This window comes from Pan troglodytes, chromosome 12 (genome assembly GCF_028858775.2).
Source record: "Pan troglodytes isolate AG18354 chromosome 12, NHGRI_mPanTro3-v2.0_pri, whole genome shotgun sequence".
NCBI classification, from domain to species: domain Eukaryota; kingdom Metazoa; phylum Chordata; class Mammalia; order Primates; family Hominidae; genus Pan; species Pan troglodytes.
The window spans coordinates 77,046,752-77,060,775 of record NC_072410.2 but is presented as its reverse complement, the minus strand read 5'-3'; the positions used below and the strand labels follow the sequence as shown (position 1 = coordinate 77,060,775).

General features: G+C 47.4%; 2 protein-coding genes across 3 annotated transcripts in view; one reads left to right on the top strand and one right to left on the bottom strand.

The window, feature by feature from the left end:
• Nucleotides 1-448: 448 nt before the first annotated feature.
• LOC134807918 (uncharacterized) lies at nucleotides 449-2,711 on the bottom strand. The gene is made up of 2 exons (XM_063789894.1): nucleotides 1,841-2,711; nucleotides 449-1,259 (listed from the first exon to the last, which is right to left on the bottom strand). The coding sequence occupies exons 1-2, from the start codon at nucleotides 2,709-2,711 to the stop codon at nucleotides 1,216-1,218; spliced, it is 915 nt and encodes a 304-aa protein (XP_063645964.1). The 3' UTR covers nucleotides 449-1,215.
• Nucleotides 2,712-3,054: 343 nt separating this feature from the next.
• Nucleotides 3,055-14,024, top strand: part of PRKCE (protein kinase C epsilon) — a 537,105-nt gene continuing 526,135 nt past the window's right edge. The window contains exons 1-2 of one of the 2 annotated variants that reach the window (XM_003308992.7): nucleotides 3,145-3,569; nucleotides 3,770-4,314. In XM_003308992.7, coding sequence (XP_003309040.2) covers nucleotides 3,967-4,314 — 348 coding nt within the window. In that variant the 5' untranslated portion in view covers nucleotides 3,145-3,569; nucleotides 3,770-3,966. Of the gene's footprint in view, nucleotides 4,315-14,024 lie in introns of both variants that reach the window. The other variant, XM_016948459.4, reaches the window with a different exon arrangement.

Here is a 14,024-nt window from a genome sequence, read left to right as displayed (position 1 = left end):
GGTGATCCTTCTTCTGTGCCACTCCTATCCATAGACCTATTGCAACACTGATCGCCCTGTCCTGGCCACATCTGTTGTTCTATTCTTTACTCATAAGCCTTAATTTTGAAAGGAGAAAGGCTCCATTTTGGTCATCTTTGTTAAATTATTGTATCATTTTCTTCCTTCTCACAAAGATTATGAAATAACTAGGCCATAGTTGGAATCCAAAGGTCATTTTACTCAATGTATATGCTAACCACTGTCTTATCCTTTGGGATTGGAGACAGGGGCTGAGGGAAGGATGAAGCTGGCAATAATTTCCTATTGGAATTTTACCTTCTAAGCCCCCTCCTCGGGATTTTCTTTTCACACGAAACCTGGAGCAGGGGGTTATTTTGGACCTGCCTCTCCTTCAGGAAAACTTAGACAAGCTCACATCTGGCATCTCCATGATGTCCCTGGGGAATTCAACTTTTCATTTGGCCAAGTTTGAGAGTAGGAAGGCGAGAGATTTATTTAGAAATAAGGAGGTAATAAGGGCAGGAAACTAGCAGTGTTTGCATGCAGACTACCAGCATTCTCCCTTTTTATGTAAACATTAATCCAATACAAAACATGTATTTTGTTTGACAAAGTCTTTTATTACCCTTGCTCCAAAAGAGTTGCTGTAATGGAAAGGAGACAAGCATTGGTCGCCCTTGAGAATTGCAGTCTGGTGATTTACACGGACTAACAGTCTGCTGAGCCAGCATGCTAGGAAATGGTGCTGGAAGTTTGTAGGTTGTTTTAAGACAGTCACTGAGATGGTAACAGACCCTATTTAATATATTTGGGGGCTGGGCATGGTGGCTCCTGCCTGTACAAGACTTACCCAAAGCAAGTAATGAGAACATATGAAGCACCAATTAGTCAAGGATCCCTAACTCCATGAAATCCTTGACTTTCCAGACTTCCCAACAGGATCAGGACTAGGGTGAGATGAGTGACGCACTCGGCTCAGGTACAAAATTTAACAGGTGCCAATAAACTCAGTAGTATAAATCTTTTAGTGCAATATTTAAAATTATTTAAAATGTGGATATTGTGTCCATTCTGGATTCTCACATTTTTATTTTTAAAAAATTGTATTAAATCTTTATGTTGATTACGTTTATTGGTACCCTTTACATTTTGCCACTGAAAAGTATCTCACTCATCTCACTTTGGTGCTGGCTCTGCTTCCCAAATGCATTTTCAGAAGATCAAGCCATATTTGCCACTGCCTTCCATCACATGCCCTGGAAAGGGGGAAAGAGGCTTCATGAGAATAGCAGTGTGGAAGGAAGAAGCAAAAGGGAAAAAAGTAATAATCAAAGAAATAAAAATTAAACAGCAATGAGATACCCCTGCTTGTGCTTTGTCAAACGGACATATTTTAAGATATCGTATCTCCAGCTGGGGGAGTGACAGGGTAAGACAACCATTGAAATCCTGGCTCTTTACATCGGAGCTACCTAGATCATACGGAAGACTGAATCTTCGCACCATCTCTACCCAGCTGCCCCGTTCAACAGGGCAGGCTGCGAGAAATTACTGTATTAGGAAGCTCCAGAGCGGTTGCAGGCAAAGGCTTTGCCTGTTCTTAGGAGATGGCCCTGGGACTTTTCGGATCATTTTTGGGACGTGTTTGCTGCACTTGATATCCTGTTTTTCCAGGGGACTGCCTCCTTCCTTGCCTTTAAGCCTTTTTAGGCTTTTAAGCCGCAGGCAATGATAACCTTTACCCACTGAGGAAAAAGTGATCGGGAGGCGCGTTTTAAATTTTGGTTTACACTAACCAGACCCGCCAGATGAACACTCAGCTTACCACAATACCTACAAATTCCCAGACTTGACTTGGCAGAAGGGCGAGGGCGGAGGTTTTCTTTCCCCACTTGCATAATCCCCAGCTCCCCGGCAGCGGAGCCGACCTTTTCACCGCCGCCGTCTTCGCGGGTGTCCCAGCTGGGCCGCGCCCCGGGGCCCAGCGCTCCGGCCCTGCCCTCCCGGGTTCCCAGTCTCGGGCGCGGGGCAGTCCCTCGCCGGCCGCCGGCCCGGTCCCGGCTCCCAGCCGAGGAAATTTTTCCCCAGCAGCCCAGGGCTCGCCTCACGTGACCAGCCGCGGCGGTAGCTTCCAGCGAGAGTTTAAAGGTTACGGAGGAAATTAGCATGGACACAGCCACTCGCCCCCCGGAGGGCGCGCCCCATTTTCCCGCAGCCTGGACGGCGGCTGTCAGCGCGCTGATCAGTGCCGAAGTCCCCCAAAGGGGCACCGATAAGGACCAGCGCAAATAGGAACAGTCACTTTGCAAAAAATAAACAGACCACAAACCAAGCCGGGGCTCTACCGAGCTTTCACTTGTCAACAAGTTCTCGCAGCCTGCGAAGTCCAGGACAGATCCCAAAGGGGAGAATGTCCCCAAAGAAAGGCAAGAGAGAAGAACAGAGTTTAAAACTTCACCCGAGCCATGCTTGTCCCTCCCCCTTCCCCCTCCCCCACCGCCGTGGATCACAGCGTCCCGGGACAGAGTGACAGATGGGCCAGAACTCCGCAGACTGCTCCTGCCCGCCGCGGCCGGAGTGGGGGTGGGCAAGGGAAGGGTCCCGAGGCCTCTAGGGCAACAGGGCCCCCTCCACTCCCCCATCCCCGGCTCTAAAAGACAGTGTTGGCCGCAGGGTCCCCGAGAGATACGCGGCCCGGCGGGGCCCATCCATGGCCATCCATGGCCCCCGGCAAGCGCATCCAGCCCAGCGCCACCGCTCCCCGGGGTCCCCGCCCCCCGGCTGCCCCGCCCGCCGCTGCGACCCCGGGCAGCCTCGCCCGCTCTCCACCGTTCTCTCCTCGGCTCACTTTTTCCGTATTGCTCCCCCAACCGGCAAAACTTTCTATTTCCCCAAACACTGCCGTGCGCGCGCGCGCGCGTGCACACACACACACTCACACACACACACTCACACACACTGACGTCTTTTGCGCATTTCCTGCATTAGAGGGAGGGAGACTCGCTCGCACACCGACAGAGGGAGAGGAGACCGCGGGGGAGCGCGGGCTGGCGGGCGGCGAGCGAGCGGCAGCCGAGAGCCGGGACGCGGGGAGCGCGGAGGGCGGGCGCCGGCGCCCAGGAGGTGGGGCCGCGCTGAGTCGCAGTCCCTGCCCCGCCGCCGCGCTGCGCACCGCCCGGTGCTGGCCTGCGCCCCCGAGCCGGATCGGCGGCCGCCCGGACTCCGAGCCCGCGCGGATGTGAGATTCCGGGCTCCTGGCGCCTCCCGATCGCCGGCTCCGGCGCGGCGCTGCTTCGCCCAGGAGGCGGCGGCCCCGGCTGGCCGTGGGGCTTGTGGATTTTTAAAAATTTGGCTCCGAGGAGGACCATTTCCTCTCGACATGCATCCCTCCGGATAGACTGAACATCCCTCCGTTCACCCCCCCGCCCCGCGCGGTCAGAGGCAGGCGCTGAGTGTGCGAAGAGGATCCGGGTTGAAATCTGCGCCCCCGGTTCTCGTCCCCGCCCCGTCCCACCGCCCCATCCCCCTCCCGGAGTCGAAATTTCCCGGGATTATGTTTCGGAAAGGTAGGTAAGCGCCGGGCGCGGCGCCCGCTTTCCCGCAGCCCGGAGCCGGAGAGCCAGCGAGGCGGCGAGGCAGCCCCCGCGGCTTGCAGCGGAGCCGACAGCTCGTCTTCTCTTCTGGAGGTGCAGCTGGTGGTCGGGGGGAGAGACTTGCTCCAAACACGGACATCCCCCAGCTCTCCCCCCTCCCTGTTTTCCGTTAGGAACCCGGCGAGGAAATACATGCACTGGCTGAGAATCGCCCGCGCCAGGGCGCAACGCCACAAGGTGTAGGGAGTGTGCGGGGTGGGGCGAAAGGGGACCCAAGAGTCCCTGTGGCTCGGAGTGCCGGGCCGTCGGTTCTTCATTCCTGCCCTCGGGGCAGACGGAGTGACCCCGGCCCCCACTCCCCGCCCCGACCATGGTAGTGTTCAATGGCCTTCTTAAGATCAAAATCTGCGAGGCCGTGAGCTTGAAGCCCACAGCCTGGTCGCTGCGCCATGCGGTGGGACCCCGGCCGCAGACTTTCCTTCTCGACCCCTACATTGCCCTCAATGTGGACGACTCGCGCATCGGCCAAACGGCCACCAAGCAGAAGACCAACAGCCCGGCCTGGCACGACGAGTTCGTCACCGATGTGTGCAACGGGCGCAAGATCGAGCTGGCTGTCTTTCACGATGCCCCCATAGGCTACGACGACTTCGTGGCCAACTGCACCATCCAGTTTGAGGAGCTGCTGCAGAACGGGAGCCGCCACTTCGAGGACTGGGTGAGTGTGGCGCCTCCCCGTCGTTCCGGGAACCCGGTTGTGGGGTCCCGGGGAAAGACTCGCTGGTCTTGATCGTAGGGCTCCGGGACTTATTGACGACTGGGGTGTGTGTGCCTGTAAGTCTCAGTTTCCTTGGGGAGGTACACTTCACTTCATAGTTGGGGAGAAACAGGCATTGGCGAGGAAGATGAGACTTGGAAAGAGGATGTGGCCCTCTGCTCCTTCTGTGCCCTCCAGTTGGTGGGTGCTGCGGGAGGTTTGCAAACTGGGAGAGCCTGGGCCGCTGGTGCTGAAGGTTGGCCAAGGACCCGGCTTTCTTCCGCAGGCGCGTGGTGGGCTGGCTGTGTGTGATTGTGTGTGGGTGGGTCCCTCCGTCCTTGGAAAGGCACGTGGAGCCTTTGACTGAAGGCTTCTTGCACGTCCTGGCTTTGTCCTGCTTAGCCGAGCGAGGAGTTGCTTTATTTTTCCCTCCGAGAGGAAGCTGGCTTGTTTCTATTCTCTTGCATGGTGGTTAGCTCATCTTCTGACATACAAGTAGAAAAAATGTGTTCTCCTCCAGGATGTCTCCTCTATGGTCCCAGAAACATCAGTCGAGCTTGTTTTGTCCAATTCGTTGCCCATCCATGCAGAATGAATGTTGCATTTTAAGAAGGGTTCTGCTTGTGGGTAATTGGAAGTCAGTGCTTTGAATCTTATTTAAAGTTATATTGTTTCTCTGTTTTGATTGTCAAGATACTGTGCAATAAAAGACGATTTCTAAGTATGAGATTGAGTTGTTAATTGATTCCATTATTAAACTATTAAGGATTTGGAAAGAGGTCTTGTCTCAATCTACTATAAACCAAATGCATCCAGTCTTGGCACTTGGACAAGCAGAGAGAAGCAAACCTTCATTTTGCTTTTTGTGTTTGTTTTTGGGGTTTTTTTTTTTTTTTCTCTTCTTGGAAGGAAGGTGTTAATTTAGGATGTGGATTTTTGTGTTTTCAGGTTTGTTACATGTTTCCAGCAAGTACAAGCGTTCCTCTGGAGGTATATGTTTTCAGGGTTCTTTGGTCTACACAAAAAGTGAGAGAGCTATCTAAGCCTCAAAAGTGGTGTAGAGCAATTGCTTTCTATTGAAAACCAGGTAACTTCATGAATGTCCTAGAGGTCAGAGGTTGCACATGGATCACCTTGGCATATCACTTTACATATTTTTTTCAAGGACACGGAGTTTTAGGGAAAAATAGGAGAGAGCCTGTTGTTTTTATGCTCATGGCTGTGATGTAGTCTGCCTGAAACCATGGTTACGGTTTCACAGGGAAGCTCCAACAAGCCACATGCGTAGAACTCTAGATTTGTGGTTTGCACTTTGGAAAGCAGGCAAACCTTTATGGAATCCCAGAGAACTCCATGCCATTCTATTCTACTTCACAGATGTCCCTCATCTCTGCTTCCTTCAGCCCCCACAACAGAGCTCCCACTCATTCCCCATTTCTTTTCCATGCATGGCCTTTGGGCCCTTTCCTCATGAATGCAGTGCATATGAGAGGGGGAGTGGAAGGGATAATTTCAGAGGTAGATCTTGACTCTGAAAACCTGTGATTTTGGAGTTGTTGTTTTTGGACAGGAAGAGGGTGGAAAAAACTTGACGCTGGTAGCTAGGAGATGGGGGCCTTTTGCAGTGTATGCAGATGAGGGGCTTGGACAGTGGGGCAGAGAGCAGGGATGAGGAGCAGCAGGTCTGCATTTATCCATAGAACAGATGTTGGTTGGAGGGAGAGTGTCTTTGTATCTCTGGTGATGCTTCACTGGGGCACACCCCAAACTCTGGGAGCTTCAGGACACTGTCCCCACCTTCATCCCTCCTAGTGAAGCATGCAGTGGGAACTTGTTTGGTTATCATCCTCTAAGGTTCTCAAATTCATGTTGGATTTGGCCCTAGGCCAGATCATCTAGTGCACAGGCAAGTTTTACAGATGAGGACATTGAGTTCCAGAGAAGCTAGTTGGGGACCGAGGGTCACATGACAAGCAAAGGTGGGTTGGAAGTAGGGCCCTCACCACCTGTTGCCCATGGCTTGTCTGATGGGGAGCCGAGCCTGCCCATCTGGCCTCCCAGCCTATTCTCCCTGCAGATCCATGTGCTGTGTCCCTGACATTTTTATTGTGCTTGATAACTTCATCTCTTTTGCCTTATAGCAACTGTGAATTAGGTATGGCAGGTATTGGACAAACTAAAAAACTTGAGATAGAGAAGCCCAAAGTCTCAAGGATGAGTCAAGTAGTGGAGCAGGTTCAGAATGCCCATCTGTTTTCACCAGAGGATGCTGTAGCCACTCTGATTCCTCCAGGCTGAAGGTGGGGACTCATTGGCAGGGGTGACTGGCCCTTGGAAATGGAGACAAGTTGCAGCTGGGCTAAGTTCACCTTTCCCAGTCTTAACATTTAGGGTAAACCCATGGTTTCATAGCTTTGGGTAGAATTCCCTGGGCTCAGGTCTCTTCACTCCTTACCTGGCGGAATGAAGAAACACATCCTTCTCAGGTGTGGCTGAGAGATCTGGCCTGAAGTAAGGGGATGTGGATAGCATAAAGCAGCCACTTCTCTCATTGCTGCGGAACACCGAATTCTGCTGCACTTTGAATTCACTTGTATTCCTGGAGTTCCTGTTTTGTGCTCATGTCTAACCAGGGAAGCTTCTCACTGTGGGCCATCCAGAGGAAAATGAGGCCCTGGGTTACTCTCAGGGGGCTTCCATTTCACTAAGGAATTGACACCAAGTACCCACATATACATCAAGCTTGTCTAACCCATGGCCTGTGAGCCACATGTGGCCCGGGATGGCTTTGAATGCAGCCCAACACAAATTTGTACGCTTTCCTAAAACGTTATAAGTTTTTTTGCATTTTTTTTTTTTAGCTTATCAGCTATCATTGGTGTTAGTGTATTTTATGTGTGGCCCAAGACAATTCTTCTTCCGATGTGGCCCAGGGAAGCCTAAAAGTTGGACACCCCGATGTAGACACTTAACTAGCAATTAGGTTCCACACAGGTGGTACCATTAATGTGTTAAGAGTTTAAAAAGGGAGTGTGGGCTAGGCACTGTGGCTCATGCCTGCAGTCCCAACTACTTGGGAGGCTGAGCTGGGACGACCGTTTGAGTCCAGAAGTTCAAGATCAGCCTGGGCAACGTAGTAAGACTCCATAACTACAAGAAACTTAAAAATTAGCCAAATCTGGACCTGCGGTGTGGTGTGTGCCTGTAGTCCCAGCTACTCAGGAGGCCAAGGTGGGAGGATTACTTGAGTCCAGGAGTTCAAGGCTGCAGTGTGCTATGATCTGACCATCAGGCCACGGCATTCCAGCCTGGGTGACAGAGTGATACCCTGTCTCTTGAGAAAAAAAAAAAAAAAAAAAAAAAGGTAGGGAGAACTGGAAGAATCCAGGAGGGTTTTTGGAAGGAGGCATGAGCTGAGTGTGAAACAGTAGGTTATATTTAAAGAGGTATCTACAAGAAGGAGCAGTGTTCCTGGCATGGCCACCGCAGGAATAAAGGCAGACAATCCTGTGGTCAGGGTTGGAGAATGGATGAGCAGGACAGAAACTGAGTGTACCTGTCAGAAAGGAGTGGGCAGGACAAGGTTTCCCAAATTTAAGACTTTTTTCTGAGTACTACCTGTGCTTTCATTTACTTAATATGTAAAAAATTGATTCTTTTATTTTCCATGTAGTCTTTTCTTAAGCCCCACTATTCATGAAATCACAGGTTTGGAGCATGTAGTTATAACTTTTCTTTGTTCACATTAAAATAAACAGGGCTCTACAATACAGAAACAAAGTTCATTCCAGGTGGCTCTGAACATCATCAGTGATGTGGGGCCCACACTTCTGAAACATTGGAGTAGGAAAAAGTTTAGAAAACTGAGGTGAATTCTAGAATGCGTAAAAGCCAAGCTGAGATAATTATTCTCCAGATAATGAGAGATGTTTCAGTTGTGATGACAAAGGAGGTTGCTTTAGAGAAAGCTCATTACAAAGAGAAGGAAAGATTTTGCTGATGCTTTGAAGTAAAATCTATTATAACACTATTGCTATAGCTGGGTTTTCCAAGAACCAGTTAATAACACTACTCAGACTTTCATGTATATAAGAATCAGTAAGGGAGGGCATATAAAATATAGATCTATAAAGATTTATATAGATCCATATAGATAAAAATACAGATCCTCTGGCCCAACCTTGAGAGCTTTTGATGCTACAATTTGGAATAAGCTGGGAATCTACATTTTTAACCAGCTGTCCCAGAGATTCTGACCAGACCAGGCTTGCTTTGAGAAACACTGGGCTAGAATAGAAATTGCAGGCCAGAGAGGGCTCCAGATAATTAATGGATCAAGCATTTTTACATAGATATGTCCTGAAATGTGACTGTATAACTTTATAATTTTTAAAGAAAGATTTAGAATAATAATTGTGTGAACTAGAAGTATTGGGATTCATGTTAGAAGCAGAGGCTGAATGAATGCTGGATGGATTGGCATTGCATTTAGCACAGGGGTGGGAGGCAGGCGGAGCAAGGATTAGGGCTTGAAGGGCTGCGTGCAGGTGACAGCTGGCTGGCTCGTTCACATTTTGGATTTTTCTCTATCATTGCTTCAGTAGTCTACATACTGAGCTCAGTTTCCTCTTTGTTCTACTGCCCTGCCTCTGAAGACATCTTTGGTGAATGTCACTCCCTTGCTGTATTCTGTAGAAGAGGCAGGCACTCAGAATCCAGAGGTACAGAAAGCCATCATTTGAGAGGTGATTCCCCAGAGCAGCGAAGTCTGGAGTCACACTGCTTGGACTTGAATCCCACTTCTACCATCTACCACTTTCATGACCTTTAGCGAGTGACTTAACCTTCCGTATTTCCATTCCTTCCCCTGTACAAAGTGGGTGATAATAAATATACCTCCCTATAATGAAATGGGTTGACTGTGGGGATTAAAATGAGTTAATATATGTATAATGCATACACCAATGCTTGGTCCCTAGTAACTGCTCAATGCATATCTACTATAATTATTATTATTATAGTCCCCAAAATGCGCATGGGGCTGGCCTAGAGAGAGTTTTTGACTGAATTGATTATTATATGGGCCACGAGAAAGCTAGGTTTTCATATTCTCCAAAGTAGCTCTCTTCAGTCTGGCCATCTCATTTGGCAAAGAATGGGACACTAGAAGTGTCATTTCTGGTTTGTATTTCCCAAGTAGCCCATCGGCAAAGCTTTTCAAAATGATGGCACCCCTGCTGACTCTGGGAGATAGGCCTATACCCTGTTTGGACTCTGGGAGATAGGCCTGTACATCATTCGGAGAGGTTAGGCTCTGAGGCCGTTCTCCCTTGGCCCACCAGAATCACTTGGGGGAGAGTCATGCAACACAGATGCCAGGGCACAGCCTCTAGCAGTGCTGATTCTGATGCCCCGAATGGAGCCTGAGTTAAGCAGGACCTCTGCTGCATCTCCTACAATGGCAGCCTGACCGCACTTTGATATATGTTACTCTAGAGCACATCTCTATCTTCAGGACATTTGTAGGAAAAAATTTTTTAAAAGGATTTCTGAAACCTCCATTGTCATTTAAACACAGTGGGGTGGGAAGGGACTACTAAGGGGGTAAGGAGGTAGGGAAGGGCTGGCAATTGTCCATACCTCCTTCGTGTGCGCCTATACCCTGAATTATTTCCCCAGCAGCCGAGGGTCCCTGGATCTCCCTTTCCCCTACTCCTATAATACCATGTAATCCAATATTGCTCTCATTGGTCCATAGCTGGTTGTTTAACAACTACCCAAAGGATTCATTCTTGGCCCAGTGCTATCAAAGACAACATCTTGGCATTGGGTCCCTAGAGTTAAGGACCTGAGTTAGCCTTCAACTTCATGGACAGTCAAGGGTTGTTTGTCCTGTTTCTTCTTCTTAGTGTCTTTGACCAGCAGCAGATTTAGTGAATATTTGAGACCCTGAATTCCCTGGCTCCTCAATGGACCGCTCTCCCTGGATTCAGTGAGTTCTAACTGGAAGGCATCTCCACCACTCACTAGTTGTGTGACTTTGAGCATGTGACTTAGGCTTTTTAAGCCCGTTTCTTCATCTGTAAAATGGAAATGTCATAGGTCTTGACTTTCAGAGTTGCTGTGAGAATTAAATAAGGAACTATAAAGCTTGTAGCAAGTGGTCTGGCTATAATACATTTCAGCAATTTTATTAATATTTGAAGAGTCATTTGTGTGTTCATAGTTTTAGAATCTTAAATCAGAACATATGGTCCAGTGAAATATATTTTTCTCCTTGATTTGTGAATGTATTTATATGAAAAGTCTTACATACTCTAAAAATAAATTTGATTTAGTTATACTTAACAAATTGCCCTTTTGAAGATAATAGAATTACTTGAAATGAGATTGTTCTGGAAAGTCTAGAAGCTGCGGTCATTGTAGACAAAGGTTAATTATTTATTGAAGAGTATGGGTAATTGGAAATGAGGATATTTGGGAGCTGGTGTTTTGGTTTTACTGTGCCAATGTCATTTAGTTTCATGGATTTAAATACACTTTCAGTGCTGTTGACACTAAATTCCTAATTCCAGCTCATGCCTGACCCTGAACTCTAGACTTTATATATGGGATTGCCTTCAGGTCTTCAGCTTTCATTGTGTAAAGGGCATCTTAAACTCCATATGCCTAATATTGTATACCTATTTTCCCCTCTCCTCAATCTAAGCCCTTCTTCCTCAGCTTAAGAAATGGCAACTCCATCCTTCCAATTACCCAGCCAAAAACCTTGAGGGGCCATCCTTGATGCCTGTAATTCTCAGGTGCCCCATATCTTATCCATCAGCAACATCTGCTCTTTCTGCCTTCAAAATATATCTCAGATCACATCCTTTCCATACCTTTGCTGACCTCACTTGGGTCCAAGTCACTATTATCTCACACCTGGATTATTTCAACAGCCTCTGAATTGCTTCCACCTGTCCTGGCTTCTCAGCTCCTGTCTCTGCTCACAGATCTCTCAGGTGAGATTATCCCTTACCATAATTTACAAGACCAACAAAGTCAGGCCTTCTGCTGTGACCTCTCTGACCCTATCACCTGCCACTCTTCTCCCTGTTCATTCCTCTGTAGCTATCCTGACCCACTTGACACCCCTTAAATGCACTTACCATGCTCCTGCCTCAGTCTTTACCCTTGCCATCCCATTTTTTTAGAATGCTCTTTTCCCAGATATCCACATGGCTCAAGTCTTCGCTCAGATGTTATGTTCTCAGTAAGGCCTTTTCTGGCAATCCTATCTAAAAGTTCACACTCTTATTTTATGCTTCATATGCGCCTTTCCTGCCTTTTTTTTTTTTTTTACTCTTTACTCTTACCTCTATCTGATACACTATTTAGTTTTCTTATTTATCTTTGTTGTTTATTTCTAATACCAGAACACCAGACGCTCTATAAATGTAGAGCTTTTTGTTCACCGCTTTATCTCGGCACCCAAAACAGTGCCTGGCACTTTGTTGAATGAATGCATAAATTGTTGAATGAATGAATAAATTTCTTGGCACATTGTTGAGTGAATGAATGAACAGAAAACAAGTGTGTATTTCTATAGTACCTACTATGGTCTAGCACTATTGGTAGATATGGGGTTTGGTAACACAAAAGTTGTGTATGTGTAGTTCCTGCCTCTGAGGAGTATGGCATCTCGATAGAAACCAGTTGAATGAATTTCTTAAACAATCCTTCTGTACAGTTGAAAGAAGTGAGGAGGAGGAGGAAGGAGAAAAGGATATTTTATTTTATAAAAATCTATGAGATCCCTGAAGATGTTCTTATGAGAGAATGCTATATTATTTCCACATAGCGATTTGCATCAAGCTGAAGAATCTCCGTCAAGTCTGAAGTTGCGAAAAGTAGGAATTTTCTACCCTCTGAGTGCCCAGGGCCCATTCCAGGTGCCATGGTGAGGGAAGAAGAAAAAGGCCCACTTGTCCTCCATTTGCAGAGTTTAAATGAAGTTCAAATTCTCATCAGGGCTTTAGATACAAAACCCTTTGTAGTTGGCAGCAACAAGAAACGAAATTTCAAATTCCGGCGCCTGAACTCATAGAGCTATTGAAGCATGATCAGACAAAGCTTCCAGGGGTTTCACTTAGGCTAAAAGAACTCCAGAGCAGGCCTGCAATATTTTACATAAATAAAAGCTACACTTGGCAAAACATTATATTTCTCTCCAAGTTCCTCTGGGTATATATGGGCTTGTTAAGTAATTACAATCTATTATAATGCTAATCAGCAGGGTTGCACCTGTTCGAGATTTAGTTTTCTGTCAGAAACCATGTGAAGTGGCCAAAAGTCTGTACTGTGCTGGGAGAACCGGGAGGACAGGAACATACAGTTCATCGTAACTCACTGACATCTAAACAAAACTGAAACTCCAGAGGAAATATAACTGAAATCTGTAATACTGTGCTGGGAAAGAGGAGGAAAAACAGAAGCCTATCATGAAACCCAGATGCTGAAATGAGGATCTCCTCTCTCCTCATCCCTGACCTCTACCCCACCTTGAAGTCTCAAAGAGGTAGATTTATGTTAGCGATAAGTCACCTGTATTTGCCAGCAAGGAGTAGACTCACTGAGCTCCTGACCCCAAGAGGTAGATAAGACTAAAAATGTAATCAAGCTTAAGAAGAGTTTTTTAAAATTTGAGATGGAGTCTTGCTCTGTTGCCCAGGCTGGAGTGCAGTGGCGCGATATCGGATCACTGCAACCTCTGCCTCCCGGGTTCAAGCGATTCTCCTGCCTCAGCCTCCCAAGTAGCTGGGATTACAAGCATGAGCCACCACACCCGACCAATTTCTGTATTTTTAGTAGAAACAGGGTTTCACCATGTTGGCCAGGGTGGTCTTAAACTCCTGACCTTAAGTGATCCATCCGCCTCAGCCTCCCAAAATTCTGGGATTATATAAGAGAAGTGAGCCACTGCGCCTGGCTTCAAGAAGAGTTTTTTTTGTTTTGTTTTGTTTTTTGTTTTTTTGTTTTTTTTTTTTTTTAGAAGGAGTCTCGCTCTGTCGCCCAGGCTGGAGTGCAATGGTGCCATCTTTACTCACTGCAAGCTCCGCCTCCCGGGTTCACACCATTCTTCTGCCTCAGCCTCCCGAGTAGCTGGGACTACAGGTGCCCGCCACCACGCCCAGCTAACTTTTTTTTTTTTTTGTATTTTTAGTAAGGAAGGGGTTTCACCATGTTAGCCATGATGGTCTCAATCTCCTCACCTCATGATCCACCCGCCTTGGCCTCCCAAAGTGCTGGAATTACAGGCGTGAGCTACTGTGCCCAGCCTAGAAGAATTTTAAAAAATCATGATGAGTGAATCTAGAACTAATTATTGAGGAGAAAAATAGTCTTTGATTTTGCTTATGTCCTTTTTGAATAGATTTGTTTTTTCAGACTATGGCATCTTTTGTTGCCAGTCTTCTTTCCCCAGGCAGATATAAGCATCTCGTGAACAGGAAGTGTCCCCCTCTACCCCCCTTTAGCTCTCCGGGATCTGTCTTGTAGAAGCTCAAATAGGCAGTATTCTTTAATCAGACTGACTGAGTCTGTGCTCTTAGAAGTTCATCATTTGGTACAGTGCTGAAAAAGAAAGAATTCACAAAAGATTCAAAGCAGTGGACAGAGTAGTATATTCA